Source organism: Passer montanus, unplaced genomic scaffold (assembly GCF_014805655.1).
Source record: "Passer montanus isolate IOZ18808 unplaced genomic scaffold, ASM1480565v1 scaffold1, whole genome shotgun sequence".
Taxonomy (NCBI): domain Eukaryota; kingdom Metazoa; phylum Chordata; class Aves; order Passeriformes; family Passeridae; genus Passer; species Passer montanus.
In genome coordinates, this window is record NW_024356504.1 from 617,662 (window position 1) to 641,093 (window position 23,432).

Sequence of the window (23,432 nt, forward strand, 5' to 3'; positions counted from 1 at the left end):
CGCCTCAACCTGGCCGGCGCCAGGGGGCGGCCGCCATGTTGGGGAGGTCAGGCGGCGCCGGGCCGAGGGGCCCGCCCGCCATGTCGGGGGAGGCGGGTCCGCCATGATGGGGAGGGCGGCGCGCCGGGGCCGTGAGGGGGCACAGCCGGCACCGCCGGGCCCCACAGCTGGCCGAAAATAAACCCTGGGGGACCCTGCCCTGGGGGAGCGGCTCAGTGATAAACGCCCATAAGGTTGCAGGCACTCACCACCTAAAAAGCGCTGGTGGGGATTTGGGTTTGTTTGTTTGCTTTAATTCGGGTACTTCTAACACCTTGCTGCCGCTAGCTTGACGCTCTGTGCTGCATTTTGGTCCCTGTGGGGCTGCTGCCCCAGCCGGCTGCAGGGCACACCCAGCACTGCGGGTGGGGCTCACCAGGGAAAACACCAAGATATCTAATAACGGAGCAAAACAGATTTTTTTAAAAATTACTGTGGTGCTTTATTTTGCTTCCCCACCTTCCCCGAATCTACGGAAAAAGCAAAATCAGCTTTCTAGGGCAAATGGTATTTACATATGAGGGAAGTACGAAGTAGTTGCATTTTCTTCTTCACTTCACTTCTTCTTCAATATTCCCAAAAGAATTCTTTCCGAAAGAAACAAAACTGACTCCATTTTCCGCTGTATTTGTACCATTTTTATTTGTAAAAATAACCCATCTGAATGCATTGCAAGAGTAGTTTACAGTTAGGGCTCTTTATTACATTAATACAGCATTCAGTAGTTTAAAAAGTTACTAAATTGTGCTCGAGAAGATCCAGGTTGAATTCCAAGTCATTCAATGAATTAAGTTTTTTTCTCCTCATTTCATATGTGACATTTACCCAAGTCCTTAAACTTCAATTTACAAAAGCAAACAATACTGACAAAACCCCACCGAAACCATCAAACAATGTTTTATATAGTTTATTACAAATGTTATGCAAAATATAACACTGGCACCAGATGCGTATCACCATGGTTTGTAAAGATATATTGCACATGCTAAAGCATAAAATATAAGACAAAACCTACAAAACATAAGATATTGGCTTTAATATGTAGATCACTGCATAAGAAATGCATAAAATTACATTTTATACACACACTCAAGATTGTCACTAGTTTAAAACGCCCTTTCCTATAACACTGACCTAAGTTTACTTTTTGTGTAATAAGAAAGCATTTTCAGCACTGCGAAAATTATACATTATTCCTATAGAAATTTAGCATATTAATTTTCATTTCAATGCAGGTAGAACATATGAAAAGAAGAAACACTTTATACATTCAAAGAAGGTCTGAAATGAAAATTTACTGGTAATATATTGCTTTTATAACACTCAAATGAAAAAAAAAGAGACAAGTTTCACAAAACATTTCCATTATACACAAATATAAAAAGGCACTCTAATATTTCTTACATGACTAAGAATAAAAAAATCACAATTTTTTTTAAATCATCCTCAAATACATAACCAAGTTTCTCAACAGTACAATGGATAAACAATTCATTTCATGTGTTTGTTCCAATTCAATAACCTGGCAGTTGCTGACTGCATAAAAGTACCAAACACATTATGGTGCCCTTTTAGTAGCGATGAACAGAAATCCCCTGAGCTATTTCACAGCTATTTCAGGCAGTCCGGAGGTTGTGACTCAGTATTTGTGAGAGAGACTTGGGAGCCCATCCTGCTCTGGATTCCACCTGCAGCTGTGGTTAAAATACAGGATGAAACGATCCTGCCAGGACACCTGGGCAGGGAGCTGCCCCTCCCCAAGTGCCCTCTGCTGGGTGCAGACACAGAGGTTGTCCACCTCCTGTAAGCTGCAGGATCCAGGGTTAAGTGCAATGATTCTGTATGATTACTCTTGTAAGGAGTCCACAGAAAGGCAAGGAGATTATTTACAAGAGTAACATTACTCGCATGCTTGTATACCTGCCCTACACTACACACTGATTTCTACATGTGATAAATTACAGATTAATGTGCTAGCATACAAAAAAAAGGGATTCTGGTAACTCACAAGAGATGTGGGAGAGGCCAACACTGAGCACGTCCGAGTGTCTCGCTCGTGGCAGTCTTCCTCCTAAATCCAGCACCCTCAAAACACGACCTGTGCAGTGCCCTGGAGGTGAGCACAGTGTATGATCCTGTGCTCTTTGGAATGCTGCATCCTGGCAGCATTGAGGGGTTCCATGGCTAAAGGTTGGATTTGGCTCCTGGAAGGACCAGCGTGACTCAGAAACAAATCACCTCTGCCTCTGGGATGCGCTGAGAGGCAGCAGCTGTTGCACCACACAGTTACCAGTGTTAGGAGGTATCGCCATTAGAAAATTTTTGGTAACTGCATGGGCAGCAGGTGAAAATACTGAAACTTTAAAAATGGCTGCTTCAAATAATGTAACAACTTTTTTATAAAGAGGGCTGGTTTCTCTTAATGAAGCACTGTCATGTAGGATAGCGTAATTTGCTGTATTTCAGGGTGAGACTTACAACTAATCCTGCCAAGGAGCCTGCCTACATTTCTGCTTAAAATAAGATTAAAATGCTGATTCTGCTGTTAGACAGGTGGCAGCTATTTCCCATATGTTTGTTTTCAATGCCATCCTTCTACATTAAAAACCCCAAAATTTGGGATTACTGTTAATTTTGGAACAGGCACCACTGAAAATTTTAACAATTGCGCTCTCCTCTTATTTCCAGTGATTTAAGTACGATGGTTATTGCTATTCGGCAACTTTTAAAAGCAAAAATGCTGAGAAAAACCAATTAAAATGTTATTTGGTGCTATTTCTGAGGAGAAAACCAAGGTTTCAGGTTCTCTGTCATTCTACTGTAGAAACTACAGAGTTGAGAGAAAAGGGAGATTTTTTAGCTGTAAACTTTGGAAGATTGCTAACGTTCAAGGAAAAAATGCTCAATTTTAGTAAGGCAAAATAAACTTACTATATCAAATTTTTTTTAGTAATTAAAGAACTGAAATCTGCCAATAGATTTTCAACAATCCAGCAGAACAGGGCTAAAAACTGCAACTAACATTCAAATCCTTACTTTTCCTTTACTCTGCCAAAAGCGAGCACCGAGGAAGTTCATCTCACCCTCCCAGCACAGACACAGGCCTGAGACAAGCTGAGTGTGACAGGAACAGGAACGCCTGACTCCATGCTCTGCCACAGCTGGGTGGGTTTTCTCACCTGTCTGGCAAGTCTGAGCTTCTTAAGCTCTTAAACAAAGGAAGGTGTTTTGGTTTCAGCTTTTTCCCCCACACAGACAGTGGTCCTTTGCATTCCATACAAGATGGGCACTCTCCCAGTGTGCATCCACCCTTCCTTTTGCTCCTCAGGCCCTCAGTCTTGCCAGATTCACATTTCATTTCAGTATGCATGAATGCTAACTAGGAGAACAAGCATAGTGATTTTTCCTGGGCATTTGTTTCATTTCAAATAAATAGAAACACATCTACATTAAAAGTATATGAACATATTCTTAAGTCTGGGAAAAAAACCCACCTGTGGTCAACACATCATCAGTTAAAAATGTCAACTTGAAACCTGTGTCATAAAATGTAAAATTCACCCAAGACTACTTTCACCTCAAAAGTTTATATTTTTATCATTTAGAAAAAACTACTTCATTATGTCACTCACATATGAACAGAAAAATAAAAGTAGTAAAGTCTTCAATTGAATTACTGAAGCATTTTGGTCCTCTTGGTACAGCTGGTTAGTTCATGACAGTTTTTTTGTTTGTGTTTTTTTGTTTTTGTTTACAAAGTCTCATTCTTCCTTTTGTACATCTGTTGCAGAGGAGGGTCGGGGTCCATTTGACCTAGAAACTTTGGCAGAAGGAGTAAACATATTCACAAAGTTGACACTGCTTTAAAAGCTGGTGACAAAAGGCTTTTTAGCATCTATCTCTGTGTCCCCTACACGGTACACTGCTAATGTTTCTGGTGTTTGGTATTTCACCTTTTGGTGTTACGCTTTCATTGCTTTGCCTTTGCTCTGTTAATCCAAACACTGGCAAAAGTATTTTAAAATTCAATACTGTTCACAGTAAAAATAAATTATTTAACCATAGAAAAGGAAAAAAGCGCCACTTAAGTTGGCAAATCATTATAAACTTTTACGTACATCTTTGTCTACACCTGATTTCTCCCCCTCTCCCCTTTTTTTTCTGGTACTGGATTCATGATTCATGGCTCAGGAGACAGAAAAATCTAATGACCCTAATTCTGTAGTGCAAATAAACATTTGTGCTGAATTGAAAAAAAATAAGGGCCAAGTGATTAGCATTTTACAGAAGTGATGTTCATGGGAAAATATGGTGAGATGAGCAGAATTTGGCCTTTAGAGTTAACAACTCCATTTTTCTAATTGTGTACTGCAACTTAAAACTGTAAAAAGTGCCTTCTGTACGTTTAAGTGCTTAATACAGGCAGAATGTAAAAGGTTTCATTTCCTGTAGAAAAGTAATACAGGCAGTTTTAAGATTACAACTTTACCTTTGGTTCATGTAAAAAAATTATCTAATTAACAGAGCCCCTGGAAGCAGGAAACAGACAAACATAGGAAAGGGGTGATGCTCAAATCTGATGCTCAAAGGCTATGCTGGAAATAGGATTGTGCACTAAAGGTGCAGCTAAAACATGAAAGAACAAGCAGTTCCCTGTTTATTTGTGCTGTCAAAAAGAAAAAAAGGCATTTTCTCTTTTTCTACTTAAAATAAGAGGTAGAGACTTTTCACAGGGGCACTTTGGGCCTAAAGAAAACATCAGGAAACTGAAAAGCTGCAGAACTCTAATAGGAATATGTTCCAGTAAATCCCTCTAATTTTGTTATTTAAAGGCTTGATTCTCATCAGCACTACAAATCTTTCCATACCTTCTTGTCAAGAATAATAGTTAAGAATATAACTGTGGGATTTAAGCTGTTTAAAAAGACAAAAATTAAAGCTGAAACGAAATAATAACGAAAGAAGTTTTCGAATACCAACTAGTCAAAATGTTTCAGAATCCGAATCATTTTCATTGTACCCATCCTCTGTTCCTATGTTATTACTCAAGGGCTTATCGTAAGAGTTAATGCCGCCCACAGCGGAGCCATCGCAGAGGTGTGTCCTGCCCAAATTGTCTTTTTTAAAACAAGTGAAGTTGAAAGCCGTCACTGAACTGGAGGGAGAAAAAGGCATCATGGTAGCCAAAATGAGTGCCAGGCAGTCAGCCACGTCTTTGTTAGGAGCACAAGCCAGGGCTGGCGTATGACCTGGGCACAAACGCAGACAAGGCAATGGTTAGTACTGAGGGCACCTGGGGCACCCGGCATTCCTCAGGTACATCTCTAGGGACACTGGGGACGTGGATGGGGTTACACATGCCAGGCGTGTTACTCACTCACACGGGACATGCTGGGAGAGACACTGGGGGCACCGCAGTCACCGGGGCCACAACAAGCACTGCTTGTGTGAAACCAGGCAGCAAACACCGTGCCAGTTCAACCAAAGCACTCGCTAAACACGGCTCTAGAGCACACACAGCGTGGCCATACACAACACAGGGACTACAGCACAGGGACAGAAACTGCCGTCGTTTCTGTGCATGAACGAGTCTCATTCTGAGAACAACAGCTTGCGTTGAACATGAAAGATATTAGTTTAAAAAGTTCTGATTTAATGAGCAAACGATTTTAAAGATTGATCAGTTGAGTATCTAACTTGGCAAGTAGTTTATTTAGGAATCATATTATAAAATAATTAGACCAGTGCAGGGGGTACATGGATAGCAGGTGTGACTGGATGTTTAGTTGCCCAACTAAACGTGGATGTTTAGTTGCCCAAATGTATATTGTGTTAAAAAAATATTAGCTGTATTCAGCAAGCATGGCATACACTTCAAATACTAATAAGCTAAGATAATACTAAGAGCTAATAAGACTCCAATGTCAGTCAAACGAAGGACTGGGGAGCTATTAGAAGTTTGTCTTCACTGCAGTTTAACTTGGGTCCTGTCTAAGCACTGCCCTGAAGCAGCTCTTCATGTACACGAGCCCTGGAAGCCAGTGTGCTCATTACACTTACTGTCTGTACATTTCACACACTGCTGTGCAGAACTCCAGCCCTTTCCAACAAATCCTCCTTTTATGCTAAGAACTGAAAAATTCTTTTGCAGATGGTTAAATCTCCAGCACTGCAGCGATATTAACATGAGGCAGTGCCCACTTCTGGTACCTACTGCCTCGAGGAAGCCAAGATCTGCAGCACAGACAAACTTGGTAGGCAAAAAGTGAATAGTTTTGTTGCAAAATACCCACATTTAAGCACTGATTGCAGTCAGTGCATTTCCTCTTCCATGTAAGTTCCATGTGTTCCAAGTGTTAATATTCTTTATCTGTAAGTATGCTAAGATTCTACTTGAACATCTCTCTTTTAAAAGGTGCATGCTGTTCCTAGAAAAACTAAATGTGTATAAAATTTAAACTTAATTGTCATTTATTACATACAAATTAGCTGAACCTGTATGTACTATTTTAAGGATAAAATCTGTTGGTAGAAGATAGTCTGATTAATTTTTCTGTCCCCTATCTCTAAAGTGAGGTTAGGGTCAGGTGACATCTGTGGAACTCAGTCATGCAAATATAGCTAAGTAGCATTTGGCTTGTAGTAAATACCACTCAGTTCTTTTCATCCCCAGATCTCAAATGTCTTGCAATGACGGGTGAGTAGTTACTTTATTTAGTGTCACTTTACAGATATGGAAAGATGGAATTGTTACATTAATGCCATTAAGTTAGTATTGTAAGAAAGACCAACTTATTTCAGGAAGATATTTTTTAAAACTATAATTGTAGAATCACATCCCTCTCTAATTCCTTATAATTTTTAGGGAAGGGCTTCATTGAAGTCTGAAATAAAATTATTTAATTTAGTAACCAATTCTGTATTTTTACGAGACAGCAGTAATTTAATTGCATCCTGGTCAGATAATTGGCAAGCACAAGGTTTGATCTCAGAATGAGCTGGGACACACTCAAACATATGTTGATGGTTTTCTTCCTACCCATTAAAACATGCGCTGATTGAATGCAAATTCCTTAATTCTTCTGCAAGGCGTCAGAATTATCCGGTGCCACTTGCATGTTTAGGAAATTCAAGTTACCACTGCACTCAGGCATTAAAAAAGTCTAGCTGTTGACAGTACATGCAAAATGAACAGTAAAAGGGACCACTGTGATGTTTAAAGTAGATTCTTGTACTAAAGAAAGTGTATCTTTTAATTTTATTTTTTTTAAATAGGTACTCACACAACACACTGACTGTTCTTGGAAGGATAAAAGCATCAATGAAGTCTATCATCACCTTTTAAGTCTATTGCTTCAGTCTGTTGTAAAATTACCTCTTGGGTCCAACTGAAGATTGTCAAAGTGTATCATTTACTTACCATTTTCATCCACTGCCAGGACACAGGCCCCTTTGGCCAGCAGCTCCTCAACCACCATCTTTAGGCCATTTCGTGCAGCAATATGAAGAGGTCTACAAAAACATAACTAAATTCAACTTCAGTTTACAACAGATTTTCTAAACAAAGCTAGACAATGCTTAAAGCACACCCAGCATCTGAAACAGAATGGTTTCCTTCCTTGGATCATTAGAATTATATCATAGACACTAAATTTTATTGCAGCCTTTGAAATAATTGTCATGTTCCACATCTATAAACCAAGAACTTTTTTGTGCAAGCACACAAAGACTGCTTAATACTTTTTAGCCTAAAGACTTTCTTTAAAAGTTTCTCATTTTTGCACTGTTTGCAGCACACAATTGATGTTTAAAAGGAAAAGGAATCCAAGACTGAAGAAATGCCTGTGTTCTGTCCTTAACTGTGGCTGCTACAGGCTGCTCAATATCATTGTATTGCCTTTTTATCCTTGAATACTCAATTGCTAATCTCTGTTACTGCAGAGCAGCTGGAAATTAAAAATAGGCATTGGTTTGTTCCTTTCCTGGCCCAACACCCAATGCTCTGGTTTGGGAACAGCTAGCAGGAGAGGAAAAACATTTTCATGTTGGAAGAGGGGGAAAAAAGAGCTAAGATGGAATTAATTCTTCTGCAAGCTCTAGGTGATCTGCCACCTGAACTCATGGTTGAATCTCCTGTGGTGGGATTCCCCCAAGCCAGCAAATAGTTGCAGCTGATAACATATGCTATGGACAGAAATTCCACATAAAATATCACCTAAAAAACCTTCAGAGAACTAAATGTACCACCTTAAGTCTAAGTAACTCTAAATAAATTATTTAAATTTAGGGTGAAGCTCACTAGAAAATGCCAGATGTATACTTACACATTCACATGATTAATAAACATTTTGATCTAGTCTTCAAATAAATGACCTCATATAATTTTTCCACCAGATCATGCACAGAAATGGCATGAACAGAATCAAAATTAAAAGTGAGAATGCAATACAATTTGGGTCTTTTTCAAGGGAAAGCATTCAAAAAATCAGAAATTAACTCTACTGTTGTATTAAGTAATCTGAGACATGAATTTGAAATGGTAAACTGGAATATTCCGGTAAATCAACTGAACTTGAGAGGATCAGGCTATACTTACGTCTGCAATGCATTATTTTTTGCATTAATAAGGCTCTGTTCTTGGATCTTGTCAAGTATTAACAAGGCACATTTTTCATGACCCTGTAGTCAGGGAAAAAAATCCAAAAGCGTTAATTTACCGAGGAGTTTGAAATTGAGGCAAAAGAAATGTTACATAATAAAAGTGAAATGTAATAACTCAACTTGAAATACAAAAGACACTGCTCAGTAAGCCTGTGTAGAAGTTGAACTGAGTGAGTCTTAAAATACCATTTGTGAACCACCACTGCTAGGATGTTCTAGCACATTTAGAAATGTAGACATTCACCTGTCTTTCAACCCTGCATTCATTAAATATGAATTCACTTCCTCAGCTTTCAGAGGATGCTGTGTTTTCTCTTGAGTGAACATTCAGTGGATGATTTATCAGAACTACACAGTGACAGAGAATGCTTTCATCTCAGAAACGAATACCACACTTTGTGGGTCTTTAAATGCCTTTCTGTATTATTAATAAGCTGCTAGAAAACCTCTTCAGTGTCAGAGAGCTCTAACAATGGAACTTTGGGAATAATACAGATCTGGGCCTTATTTCTGATCCTGCAAGTTGCAGATGCTGAGCCTGCAGTCCTGGCAGAGGAACAGCTGCCTGAAGGACCTTGAGAATTCAGCAATGCTCATGTGTCTGCAGAAACTGGAGTAATATGATCACACTGGAATCCAATCTGTGGAGAGGAGTAAAAGAAAAGGCCCAGGAACGGGAATCCTCTGTGCATTTTTTCTTGCAGAAACAGCAATAGAAATTGGAGTTAAGAAGAGGCGGCTTAGGAAGAGACACCATCACCCATCTAATCAATACCTCTGGTTTCACTCCTGCTTTGTTAAGGGAAAATTTTGGTCTCATTTCACAGAAATTGGAGATAAATAAAAAATAATTTTACTTTTCTTTGCTATTGAACCTGTTAAGCTGTTTTACAGTGAGATTATCTGGTAAAACCTTAAAGGGTTTCCTTTTCTTCTCTTAGTGTCACTTATGTTTCAGTTGTCATAAGAGCCGTCCCTATTTCTCAATGTACAATACTTTAAAATAGACAAGAGAATAAGCTTGGAACAACTTTCCCTTCCTCACCACAACTGTGACCACCACATTTCCACTGCAGAAAAAAACTTGGGAGCATAAACACACACATACATTCGTATGGACTGATGAGACTAAAAGCACAGAGAGGTCTTTGACTTACTTTACTGCTAGCCAAGTGCAAAGATGTATTCAACTCCTTATCTTTTAATGTCAGGTCAGCCTTGGCAATGTTCACCAAAAAGTCTGAGGTATAGAGCAGAAATCAATGATCGAACCCAACGGGTAGATAAACATGTCAAAAGAGAGGAAAAAATTACTATTTCAATATACATGTGCATAGAGGCTAATCAATTAAGTCTTCATATGATGTAAGCCTTATAATAATGAAGTTAGTGAATGAGAACAGACTAGTCTTGTGCAGTTAATCAGCAAGGAAATGCAGAGCTAACAGCTTGTTTGTGGTGCCCCAAACTGTCAAATGTATATCGATCTTAACTTATTTATGAACTTCCCTATTTGCAGATCAGCAATTTTTGCCTGAATCACCTCTGCCTCAGAACGACTGTAAATCCTGCTTTGAGAGGACTAAGGGGATATAAAGAACTGGGGTGCAGCCCGTGCTGTTGAAGCTAGGGAAAAGGGAATTCTGCAAAGCCCATAAGGTCCCCAGTCAGTGTGCTTATGGTACATAATCTAGCCTGGAAAAAGCAGCTGCTGGTAGCTGCCTTTCAAAGAATGGGGTTTCCCATAAAACAGGACAGGAATAGCTTACATAATCTTTTTCACACGTGCAGCTTTACTGCTCCTCAAAATCAAGGAAGTAAACAGGAGAATAGAATTACTACTGCCCTCCTGCTCTTTACAGTGTGCCCTTGGGAGGAAGAAAGACTCAAATTTGTTATTGCAAATGTTCACCAAGACTGCAGAGTAGTAGCATCTTTAATGGACGAAAAACTGTCTTCTAATATCTAATATCCTTCAAAAGCAGAAGGATATTATCCACATAATCCATTTTCCTTGCTCAGTTTTCCCAGGATGCCAGGGTTACCCCGTGGGGCAGGGGCAGGGCTGCACTCACCGACGGCGCCCACGTGCCCGCTGTGCGCTGCCATCATGAGCGGCGTCCTGCCCGCGCGGTCGGCCGCGTTCACGTGCGCGCTGTGGCTCAGCAGCAGCTGCAGGCACTCCACGTGGTCGGCGAAGGCTGCGGCGTGCAGGGGCGTCCTGGGGGAGCAACACCCACACAGCTGCTGCTAGAGAGGGGCCATATCCCCACCTCCCCAAAAACCTCCAAGTGCAAGAGGTTTTAGGGCTTTTCCCTATCCAATTTCGAGTTATCACCAGTAGTAGCAGCTGCAGCAGCAGCTGAAGTAAGTTAAATAATATTTCCAGTCTCCAAAGGTGGATATGATAGTGTGGAGATATGACACTGTAAAGAATCTTGTATTAGCAGCCTATTTATTTTAATGGAGCATATTGTGTAACATGAAAAGCAGTACAATCCCTCGTCCTTATTAATCTGATTTTACTTTTTTTTTTTAGCAAGACTCAGTTGGGAAGAACTATCAGAAAAAAACAGATCCATTATTAAAAAAAATTAAAATATTTTGAATTGTAGTCAAAGATACTACAGCAACAAGCCACAAGTAACTGCAGTACTATAAAAGGCAAAAGGAATTCAATCCACTTTGGAGGTTATCAGTTTCTACAAGACATAGACATTGGTGGAATTCATTCACTGTGGCTCTTTGGCAATTTTGGGTCAGAAGGGTGACTACTAGAGATGAAAGATTGTTGGTACACAGCCCAGCTCAGTGTGGCTTCTGTTTTGCTCATCAGCAAAGGTGAGGTGCTCCTACCCTCACAGAAGGGGGTATTAAATTTGTTTTAATAAAATAAAACAATAAGTGTTCAGTTTTTAGAATTTCAGCAATTTAAATTAAATATATACATATGTGGTGAGGAGATTCTCAATGTGACAAATGAAGGATTGGGCTGAATGCCCATCTCTTGCTGTAATGGTTTTATTTTGCTGCATAGTTATTCTCAGCTGTGTGCCCTGAGAATGCCAGCATAACATGGAAACTATTAGGAAATACTTTTCTGTATGTACGTAGTATCACTCCATTTAGCAAAGATAAATGGGTTTAAACATTTAACAAAGGAAACAGGTCCAGGGAAACAGCCTATAGCCATAGCTGTTCTAAACAAACCAAATACTATCACTTTTATATTTTTTTTCATATGTACTCCGACAGTGAATACTTCATATTCTTGCTTCAAGTCAGACACCATTTAGCTGTGCTGGAGTGTAAACTGCTGTCTGAAAGAGCCAGCAAGTCTTAGCTCAGCCATAACAGATAAGGATTAGTGCCAGAGGTTCAGGAATAACTACGAAAAATACTAAATGGAGTCATGAGATGCAATTTGTTACAGGAACTATTACCTTCCTTTGTCATCCTCACAATTGACAATGCTGGCGTCGATGGCTCCGATGAGTAGTGATGCACAGTTTTCATGATCATTGATTCTGCCAAAGAAAATACATTTTTAAAAGGCCATGTCTATGTATTTTTCCACTTTCCAATATTGGAAAGGTTTACTTGACCTCCCATTAATGTTTCTTAGTGGTTATTTCTAAGTTACCCTAATATGCCTTTGTCTTAATGCTTTTAGTCACACTTCTGCTTATTCATCATCTCTCCATTTAACCAAACTGCATCTGCTATGATGGATTTCAGTCTCTAAAGCAAAGCTGATCCTTAATTCACTATGCACCAAGGTAATTTCCAAGTCCAGAACAAAGCTAGGATTAAAACCTTAATATCTTAAAATCCTTAGTCGGTATGTCAAACACCCCTGGGCCTGGAAAACACTCAGAACACTCAGTCATAGACACTTGCATGAAGAGAGATTTATTCTACTGTTTAAGGTACAAACCCACATCTCTTCCAACTCACACATTTAGTATTTGATTTGATTTGCATTTGATTTGATAGATGTGTTCAATTAATACTTCTGGGTTTTGCTAATTTGTCTCATTTCTTTATGAAAATTAACAGTATTTAGTAACAATAATAGACACACAATATAGCTAACACACTTCCACATTGGATTAAAAGGTATTTTCATTTTAAAGTTGCACACATTTTAACAGTCTTGAAAATTGCATACTCATTTAAAATAATAAGAATACTGAAATTTTTTTCAAAGCTATTACTAGAAATTCTGATTTAAAATAATGTGTTTTAGCTACAAAGAATTTTATTTCAAGTGATCAGCTTTAAAATCATTGCTCATACAAATAATTTCCAAAAAAGCTTGCTTTATTCTCATACTGCTACTTTCTGCAGACGTATCCTAAAGCAACACTCAGTTGTTACAGGAGATTTCTACTTACACAGCACAGTGCAATGGAGAGAAGCTATTTCCATAGAACTTGTGGAAAAGTTTTTGTTCCAATAGTACCTCTATGCAGTTCTCATGACCTGTGAGAGAGCAGATATTTCACAGTGTTGCACAAAGCAGGTAGTTCACTTAATTCATATTAGCCTTACACAGGCTGGAATCTCACACTTTTAAGTTCAAAGTTGAACATGATGTGTTTATAAGCTCTTATGTGATAAATCAGAGGATTTTTTAATTTTATGGCAGCAGTAAGAGAGATCTGGGCAAATATTAGCATTTATTGAGAAAAAAGGAAAGTTTTTTTAATGTGATGTCATGTATGTTGCATTACATCCAAAGCTTAAGTGTCAATACTGAGAAGCTTTATCCTTATATTAAGCCATGAGTTCAGGTTATCCAGTTTGGAATAATCAGTTCAGCTCAGAATATCCATCTATTCCCGTGGTTTCTTGTACCAGGAGCTCAAAGGAGCACTCCTGGTCACACAGAAATCAATTTCAGCATGGACATGGATAAAACCAGAACTTCATCCTGGCTTCTTGTGACTTGGAGCAAATGAGCCACAAAGTCCCTGGGAGGTACCGCTGGAATTTCCCTGGCCTCTGAACTGAAGGGTGCCCACAGCAAGTGCCAATACAGACAGCAAACAGGGACAATTTGCCTCTTCATTTCAAGCTCCTCCACCACATTTCCCTGAGCTGATCCTCACCATTGTAGGAAGCCCAGTGCAGGGGCGTGTAGCCCTGGTTGTCCTTCAGGCTGCAGTCCTCCTCGGCGAGGGCCACCTGCAGTAACTCGCCCAGCCACGTGGCGTGACCCCGAGCTGCTGCGAAGTGCAGAGGTGTCCTGCCCCTGGCATCCTTACACAAAATAGAGACTTCTTTCTCTAACAGCATCTGGACGCACTCTTCGTGCCCAGTCATGATCTGGTAACAAAGAAATCAGTAAAGAGGTTGATGTAACACAGATTATTGTCCTGGAAATATGGAATGTGATTGACACCTGTGAACATGAAATGGTGTGGATGGGATTCAGCAGGCAGAGATGAGAGCCCCTTTGCTCACCTGCTGAACTACTCACTGCAGTTATAAAGGTCTGTATAAATATCATCCCTTGCATCAGCTCCACATTGGGTAAGAAGCTAGACTTAGCTAGGAAAGTCAGCTTAGTAAAGCTGGACTAGAAAAGATTAGATCTGCCTCAAGTTTCAGTGCCTCTAGAAAAAACTTGCACCGTTGCAAAATGAAAGTTAACTACTGGCCAGTTCTTTCGAAGAAATTATTTTCAGAATTCTTAAGCTGGTCAGGTACAAGAATAATGACTACTATTATAAAGTAGAGAAAACTAGAGGAAAAAAAAGTGGTCTAATCATTGTTTTGCCTAATTAATTAATGCAAATGTGAAATAAAAGCAAATCATTACTAAGAGCAGATCTGTCTTGCTTTATATCTCATTCATTATGCTTGGTCATGTTTCCAATCATTTACAGTGCTCTCTAGATTTAAATATCCCTGCACTTATAAGTGAGTTGTAGTCACAGCAAAACAAACAATAAAGGATTATAAAAATTAAGTCACCCCTCGATGTAAAGCTGTGCATCCCAGGAGATCAGCTGCATCTACAGATGCTTCTTTTTCAAGTAATAAAGAAACAGCATCAATGTGCCCATATGCCACTGCAAGCATTAACGGAGTTCTAGGGAAAAAAAAGAAAACCAGAGCAGTCACAGCTATAAAATGGCATATTATTTGTCCCTGCTAACTTCCACAGAGAAGCAGGAAGCTTTGCATTTCTTCCACTCCTACCCATGAACCCAGTTCCTTTCCCATACTCATATATGACACCCAAGTGAAGACCTTTAGGATGAAATTATTGAGATGTTTAACAATCAGCTGCCACGACTGAAAGAGTAACAAACCCACTTGTAAGCAGTTTACAGAGCAACACCATTCAAGACAATCTGTTCTCTTAATAACCTACAGTTGCTGTCACCTCCAGTGACACAAGAGTTTCACAATACCAAGTCTTGTGAATGCATGTCCTTGCTAGTTACCAAGATGACAATGACCCAAAGTATTTCTTTGCAAATGCTGCACATTTGCTTAAAGGGGATAAAGGGACATTAGGAAAATATTCAAGCCAAAATTTAGACTAACATATCTTTCATTTGTTTCTGAAAGAGATCTATTCTCCATCTGTTTTTAGGCAGACTAATACCATTTAAAATTAAATATGCAGACATTATGTGTGCAACATTATATGTTCCAGACACCTCAAATAAGTTTCTTAAACTATTCACATTTTCACTTAAAAATATATCTTATTCTCCCTCTATAACTGCCATTTAAGAAGCAGTAATTTTTTTGTAGGAACATCTCAGATGCATGTGCCACCTCAAATAAACACTGTGTCCTATTGCACCAGTCTAATGTACCAAACAAACCCTAGAATAGCAATGTTTTAGAAAGAAGACTTTATAGAAACATCTCAGGAGCCTGTTCATTTTTTATTGAATCTGGCCCTCAACATCTATAAAAGACTGTTTAAAGTATGAAGCAGAGGCTAAGATTAATGATTAGTCCTTTCCACATGGCTTACATCAACTGAATGTGTACTTTGTAATCTCTGCCAAATCCTACGAGGAGAAGTGCAGGAAATACAGTATTTCAAATAAGTACTTTTTTGTGAGAAATATGAGATGCTATTTGAATTACAGAGCTGAAAAAAAAAGCCCACAAAGAAAACTTACTGTCCTTTGGCGTCTGTCACATCAGGGTTGTCTGCAACTTCCAGCAACAATCGTAAACAAGGGGTATGGCCATTAATGACTGCAAAGGGAAAAAACTATGTTTAATTTCAGACACTTTCCCACTGGAATGCTTAGGGATAAGAAATGTCCTTATAAACAAGGAAAATATTCCACCATATAAGAGATCAAAATTCCCTTAACTTTCATTTAACTGTGAAATGGTGAGCTGTTTTTCCTCGACCTCACAAAGATGAGGATTGGTTCTCTTAGATACAAAAATCCCAAATGAGTAAAACAGAAATTGTGATATTCACTACTGAGAAGATTTCTACTAAAGCAGACAGCATTTCAGACTGAGCAGGCTGGCAAGGCTTTCTGTGCTCAGGGCTGGAACACAGTAGGAAGTACATTGTCAAGGCTCCTTAATTTTATGTGCAGTGTACAACTGAGTACTTCAGTGCTGCTATGAAAAAAAAGTCTGCAAAGAATGGCCAATGATACAAATGTCATATTCATAAAAGCACATAACACCAAGGACTAAAATTCCCTCTGAGTTTATCCATTTTATCAAAAATAAGACTTATCAAAACATTTGGGTTTAGTGGTGTTTGGGGTTTTTGCTGCAGGGGGGATATTTTGGGGTTTTTTTGGGTTTTGTTGTTTTGGGTTTTTTATGTAACCCATTGCTGCTAGGAAACAGCTTTGAGTCACTACATTCTGTAGGGCCTGACCCCATCTGTGAACCCCATCTGTGTGTCAGCTGGCTTTAAGGCTTCAGACTTTCATGGTGGAGAGACAGATATTTTCTTCTTTGAAAAACAATTCCTGTGCTCAGTAGATACACGTTGTGTTCCTATTACAGCAAGTCATGCATTCACACTGCCTACACCCAGTGGGCTGAGGCAAAACCCTTGGACACCACCTATGTCACATCATGCTGGCAGAGAAACCGGTGCACATCATCACATTTAAATTACTCATCCAAAAATAATCTTAGTTGATTTACCCAGAAAAATAAAAGGCATTTTTAGTTATTTACCACTAAGTAATGACATATTCATAACATGTAAACAGTTCTGCAGGGCTGGTGATTGTCTGGCTTGAGGGGGGGAAATAAAGGTCTGTTCTTTCTACCAGCAGGAGGAGAAATCATAACTTGTTCATAAAGACGTGTGAAAATGATTTTGGTAAATCAGTTTTAGAACAGATTCTCCCAGAGACTCCTAGGAGCTGACCCAGTGATGGCTAAGCATTACAGACCCTGCAGGAATGTTAGTTTTGCCAACAGACCACAATGCTAACACCAGGGGAACGCTTCCAATGGATTCCCCAGGCTAGCCAGAGGAGAGGCTGGTGGCAATGAAATTACACAGGGAACATATCATTTGGGCAAAGAAAATTCTCTGTGTTATGAGGCCAGAGGAAATCTATTACTTCATGGGGACAGACAGAAAAAAGAAACACTGCATTAGGTGAGTTCTCAAGTCACAAATCCCTTTACTGACACAAACGTGCAGAATTCTGTCATCCACTCCACCACCCGAGGCCTCCTGAGCTCAGTGCTCAGCAGCTGTGCCGGTGCAATGAGAAGGAATGAGGGCAAACAAGTTGAAGGGGATGGGCACACATTGCCTTCTTGTCTCTTCCCAGCGCACAGTGCTGCACCTGCAAGTGCACGCTGGCTCTCCAGGGAATAGTTCAGCAAGAATTGTGTTGGGGTTCCCAGCAGGCAGCCCCTGAGCCACACCCTTGCAGCACACAGGCTCTGAGCGTGCGGCAGCTGCAGTGAGCTCCGGGCAGGCGGCACCAGCCCTGCTCAAACCCTCCTCACCAAGCACTTCCCTGGGGAACGGCAGCATGGAAACTCTGCAAGGGGATGTCTGGAGCAGGTGGTGGTGGGAGCTTCACTCCAGAGAGCATTTCCACGGAACTCTGCAGGGCTTTTGAGTGGAGGGTTCCAATCGCTGTCTTAATGAATATTTACCCAAAGTGCATTTAACTCACATTTGAAAGCTTTCAAATTCATGCCAGTGAATTTCCTTTACTAAGGAGTTCAAATACTCGACCCATCTGTGCATTACTTTCCATTCTGCTCAAGGTACATGTTCCCTTTTGGGTCTCATTCCTGGGTAGGATTTTTGCCTTTTTTCTTGGTTGGGCTTTTTGTATATGTGGTTTTTTGTTTGTTTCTTTTTAATACATATCTGACTTATTTTGCTTCACTGCAAATTTAAACAACAATTTATTTGCATTCCTGGGAATGATTTTTAGTCTGAGAAGGAAAAAGCATAATGGACCAGAAAAGTCTGCAATGAATCTTCCTGCTGGTTTCACATGGAAGGCACACAATACTACAGTGATGGAGGTGATTGATTAAAAAACAAATTAAAAGGGGGAAGGGGGAACACAATCTGAATTTATATGAAGGTAAGAAAGATGTGTATTAAAATAACATCTTCTATTCAACAAATTTACTCAATTTACTCAACAAATTTATTCAACAGATTAGTGTTTTAAGTCAGAGCTGTTAACAAAAATATGGCTTTGTTACCATTCACTTTTCTCAGTACTGAAGAACCTTTACAGTTCAGTTGTGACAACTAAAACTTATGTCACTATAACCACATTTTTAAATAAATGCAAATCTTTGCTATAGTGATGACATACCAGACAGAGTCACACCTTGGTCACATCAGATCCCAAGATACGTTTGAAGTAACTACAGGGAAAACTCTTGACCAACACAGCTCAGTTTTGTTGTAGCACTAATATTGATTTCAATTAATTGAACCATCAGTATTTATCATGGGGAGAAACGTGCTGAGTTCTGATGCAAAGTTTAAGCAGACAGGAAGCATTTTTAGTATGCAGTGTGGGTCTACTGCGAGCATTTCCTTCAGTACTGCAGAAAAAATTGCTAAGTCTATTTGACCTCATGTTTAGAGGTTGCATTTACATGATCACACACAGAGAATGAACTGATACTACAGAATATATATGCATTTCAGCAAGATTAAAAGAAAAGCAGAAAGACTAAGTCTGGTCCTGAATTAATTATCCACGTGGTATTAATTTTCCTTCCCACTAGAGGCCACTGCTGCCCTGCAGGGAGCCCCTCCTGGAACAGCAGAGCAGACACGTTCCCTTTGGCACTTCTGCACATTTACCTGACGGGTACCTGTCAAATAATAACCTTCAAATAAACGACAAAGTCTACATTTCCCTGCTCATTTTGCATGTTACGTAATTGACGCCCCACACATGAGGAAAGGAGCAGGCTGCCAGCAAGTGCAAGTTCACAGGCTGGCTCAGGAGGAGCCTGAAAGAGGGGGGTGAATTTCTGTGGTGTTGACAATGCAAATGGTTGCAAGTTTTAAACACCAGAACATTTTCATTGCCAGTCAGAGCCCAGATCTATTTGTCAACCTTTCTTCCAAAGGAGAAGCAGCGAGGCGAGTGTCCCCTCCTCCCCTGAGTATTTGGCTGAAGAAGCAGCAAGAGAAGGGGTCATGAGGGAAACATCACACTCCTGAAGAGTAGGGGGTGACAGAGAGAGGCAAGCAGGTAAGGGCAGAGCAGCAGTGGTATGCAAAAATATGGGATTCTGTATGAGGGAGAACCGAACCACAGGGGTAGAGGAAAAAAAGATGAATGAAACAGTAGAAAAATGGTTTAAATGTACAACATCAGCAAAGAAGTATCATTCCTCCGGACACGTGAGAAGGTTTCTCCCTTTAGAAGAAATGTGCATAGCAACAGCATTAAGTAAATGTACCTGCTGCAGTGTGGGAGGGTTTATACCACCAGGGTAGCATAAGATCACACCCACCTGAGGCATGGAGGGGGGTCCTTTTGGTGACATTGTCCTTTACAGTGACAGAAGCACCCTGGCTGATGAGAGCTTCCACACACTCTGCATGTCCTCTGAATGCAGCCAAGTCCAGAGCAGTGCGTCCCTTGTCATCCTTAATATCCAGATCCACCAGAGATTGGAGAAGCACCTCCAGAGCTTGATGATGACCATTATAGGCCTAGAATTATGAAATGAGTCATGTAAAGAACACAACTCCTGTCTTTCAAAGACCTTTCCCATAAATTGTGAATAAAATCCATCCCTTTCAATGTCTCCTAAACACAACAGAAATCAGTTTTATTGATTCCTTATGACTCTCTCTTCAACCTGAAAGGATTTTTCCAAATGACACTGTACCCAAGAAATCAAAAACTGTTCCAAACAGTTTCATTGCAATGCATCTCTCCACCAGAACATCAGAGAATCTCATTCCATGAGCAAAGCCTAGGCTCAGCTTTGGACACATATTTATAACCTAGTTCAAAATACAATTTAATTTCCATTTAATTTCACTTCAGTGTCTGTGTCATCTTCTTACCCAAGTGTTAGTGTCAGGAAGAGCCCAGAACTTCAACTGCCTAAATCTTAATTAACTATTCCAGCCCAGAACCTGGCTTTGTTACATCCCTTCCCACCTTTTTCAAAACAAGCCCACAGTTAAACTTGCTTCAAAGACAGAGATTAAAGAACTATTCTAGGAGATACTGATCAAATGCTTTACACATCTGGTACTTACAGCTAAATGCAAAGGACTTTTTGTAGCTGCAGAATCAGAATCCTCAAACATATTGTTTGTTTTTTCCAGAAGCTGGGAAGAAAAAAACAAAGTCTGAAAACATTTTTACATGAGACAGGATAAATTTTCATGGAGTATAAATTTATAAATCAGCAAAGATATATTTTGGCCACAGTAATTACTGAAGGATTGCAAAGTATTTTCAAGCTTTTCTGCACAGGGTAAAGTTATAAAAACCAGTTTAAAAGCTTGTCATGAACATCCTTACCCTGATTAATTAGTTTCCATGAAATCCTGGGGCCTGCTTGGGTGAGAAAGGAGCCCTTAAAACAATGGATTTGTGGAATAGAGCCCTCAGTAAATTTGCATTGGAGAAAGCTCAGTTTCATGATTATACAGCATGTGCAAGCCATGTCTGATACAGTGTTTTGGGTAATTCTGACACATAATTACCACTGGGAATAATTATAACTGAGCTGTGAATCACTGATAAATTATAAAATTGACTGAAAGAACAATCTGCTCCTGCAATGACAGTCTTCCAAAATGCAACATGTCCCTGAACTCTTACAAGCATCCAGTAAGATGTAGTAACAAAATTGTATAATCCTCTTCATTTTATAGCTTAAAACCAAGGACATTTCCACCCATCTAGAAGGAGGAGCTATGGAAAAGCACCACTCCACAACAGAACATGAACCCTGACAAATTATCCAGCTGAGGCTGCAAAGAAAATCATACACAGTGTTGAGAATGCTACTGACAATTCAATATTTGTTGAGTGGCACTGCTCATGTGCATGGCCTTTTGCTTAATAATTACTCAGAATTAGTCACCAAAAGCCTTTGGGACTGGAAATCAGCATTTTACAGAAAATCACCAATGGGAGACTGTATAAAAGAAAGAAAAGCATGACAGTGAACTAAAAGTAACTTGTAATATTTCTAAGGCTACAAGTACATTTTTCAGTCTTTTTCAAGGTTTTTCGTTTGGTTGGTTGGTTTGGTTTCTGGGGGTTTTTTAAGACACTAAGGAATTAATTAAAAGACTGAAAAATAAGAACGTATGTAAGTTTTTGTGACCACCTGGACCATTTTAGGCTATGACAACATGAAAAATTCTCCAAAGAGACCATGAAAGGCTACAGGGGGCTTGCCTGTGCTGCAAGATGATGGAATATTCCTAAACACTGATGCAGGCCTAACTTTTGGTGTAACAACTTAGTCTGCAACAGACCTGTATCAATGATAAATTTATCCAAAATCAAACTGAAATTAAAATTAGCCTTAATAATGCATAAGGTATTACAAATCTCTTAGTCAACAAGGCAAATGATCTGAATCCTAGGGAAAAGCTACAAAATTAAGCAGTAACTTAATTTACTTGTATATTTTGTGCCTAGCAATATGTCAAGAGTATGTGTTGATAAAAATACCAATCATAAGCAAGAAGTAGGTGTGTGTATTAACAGGTAATGCAAATTTTAACACTTCCCTGCAGCTAAGAGGAAGAAAAAAAATCAAGCCTCCCACCAGTTTCTTGGTAGGTTTGGGGCAGAAGAAATGCATTTGGTGTTGCCATGTGGAACCACCTCCAGTTAAAACACTGTTCTTCTCTTATATAAGAGAGCTGTGAACAGGATGAAGCAGTAGCCAGCTCTGAAGACACAAATGCATCTGATTTTCTCGAGTGAGTAAACAAGCTAAAAATTCCCACCAAACAAACCCAGGCACTAAGCCTGTTCCCCTGCCTACCTGATACTGGCCTTTAGTCTGTGTCCATGAGGCCAGCACAGCAGACTAATTTAATCATTTTTAATTACATTTATCATCACATGTTGAAATTCCAGGATCAAAATAACAAGTAAATACTTCCTTTCACCTGTCAGAAGGCTCCAAAAGTCTCCAGGAACAAGGCAGATAATTGCCTTTCAAATAGATGAAAAAAAACCACACAGAAAATTGACAAAATTAAGGCTCTAAAGGCACAAATTGTGGGATTGGAGAGCCCCTCACAAAAGGCATCTCCATGGCTTAGTCAAAGCAGCTTAGGCTGTGCAGACCAGGCTTAATGAGCTTATTAGTCATAAGGCTGAATATCTCCATCATAAAGTCAAGTGCAAACATGAATTTGATGGCAAACCTGGAAACTCTCATAAAATAGAGCCACACGCTGCAAGAGGAGAATTTATAAAGGAGAACAAGAAGAGGAAGATAAAAGACACAGCACTAATATTTTTTTTGGCATTCCTTGTCAAGCATTGTTTTTTACCAGTAAAGTCACCTGAATGATAAACATACTGTTCAAAGAGATAAAAAATACCAAGTCCAAGTCTCCAAGAAATCCTCCAGTTTTACCAGTGTTTCTATGGTTCTATGGATGCTTTTATACCAAATTACATATATTTGCTATAATAACACATAGAACAGTGTGTCCTTGGGGGACTCTAGTTCCATTATACTTGGAAGAAGCTATCCATAGTTGCATCTGGTTTTAAAAAGGTACATTTATCATTCAGAATCATTTGTCCTGGCAGCCATGGAAGCTTAAATCCCACAGAGCTCACAGAGCAATCCCAGCGTGTCTGCTGTGCTGCAATCCATGCCTGCCTGTGGAGCTGCATTTCACCAAAGACAGACAAATAAGCATGAATTTCCAACAGTTTATTGTTCCTGGTGGCTGACTGGACAGTGTCCCAGCATATTGCATTCCTTATTTTTTGAGACTTGAAAAGTTTGCCTTGTAGCAGATTGCATTTTTATGTACCGACTGCCACAGATTTCAGGTGGATGTCAGAACTGTGCAAAGACCCTGCATGAGAGGGGCACTCTTCCCTGTGGGCAGGTCAGAACCTTTCCAGAGGCAAGGGTACCCTTCTTCTCTTTCTGCCTCTTGGGAATTCCCAGCACAACCCTTTCACTTTCTGTAACAACATCTTTTAATACTCTAATTTGTGAAGTCTTCTTCAGCCTCAGAAACAGGAACATGA

At 39.7% G+C, this 23,432-nt stretch overlaps 1 protein-coding gene and 1 long non-coding RNA gene across 14 annotated transcripts in view; one reads left to right on the forward strand and one right to left on the reverse strand.

The window, feature by feature from the left end:
- Positions 1–7,543, forward strand: part of LOC120497905 — a 7,854-nt gene extending 311 nt beyond the window's left edge. The window contains exon 2 of the long non-coding RNA XR_005626589.1: positions 6,191–7,543. This is a non-coding gene — a long non-coding RNA (uncharacterized LOC120497905). The remainder of the gene's footprint in view (positions 1–6,190) is intronic.
- Positions 655–23,432, reverse strand: part of ANKRD44 (ankyrin repeat domain 44) — a 131,169-nt gene continuing 108,391 nt past the window's right edge. For 3 of the 13 annotated variants that reach the window (XM_039699807.1, XM_039699790.1, XM_039699782.1), the window contains exons 18-30: positions 22,198–22,242; positions 20,444–20,515; positions 19,684–19,885; positions 15,855–15,933; positions 14,683–14,800; positions 13,815–14,031; positions 13,098–13,185; positions 12,144–12,227; positions 10,776–10,921; positions 9,858–9,940; positions 8,636–8,718; positions 7,460–7,551; positions 655–5,288 (exon numbers count right to left, since the gene is read on the reverse strand). In XM_039699807.1, coding sequence (XP_039555741.1) covers positions 5,023–5,288; positions 7,460–7,551; positions 8,636–8,718; positions 9,858–9,940; positions 10,776–10,921; positions 12,144–12,227; positions 13,098–13,185; positions 13,815–14,031; positions 14,683–14,800; positions 15,855–15,933; positions 19,684–19,885; positions 20,444–20,515; positions 22,198–22,242 — 1,575 coding nt within the window. In that variant the 3' untranslated portion in view covers positions 655–5,022. Of the gene's footprint in view, positions 5,289–7,078; positions 7,151–7,459; positions 7,552–8,635; positions 8,719–9,857; positions 9,941–10,775; positions 10,922–12,143; positions 12,228–13,097; positions 13,186–13,814; positions 14,032–14,682; positions 14,801–15,854; positions 15,934–19,683; positions 19,886–20,443; positions 20,516–22,197; positions 22,243–23,432 lie in introns of all 13 variants that reach the window. The other 10 variants (XM_039699881.1, XM_039699816.1, XM_039699798.1 and 7 more) reach the window with 5 other exon arrangements.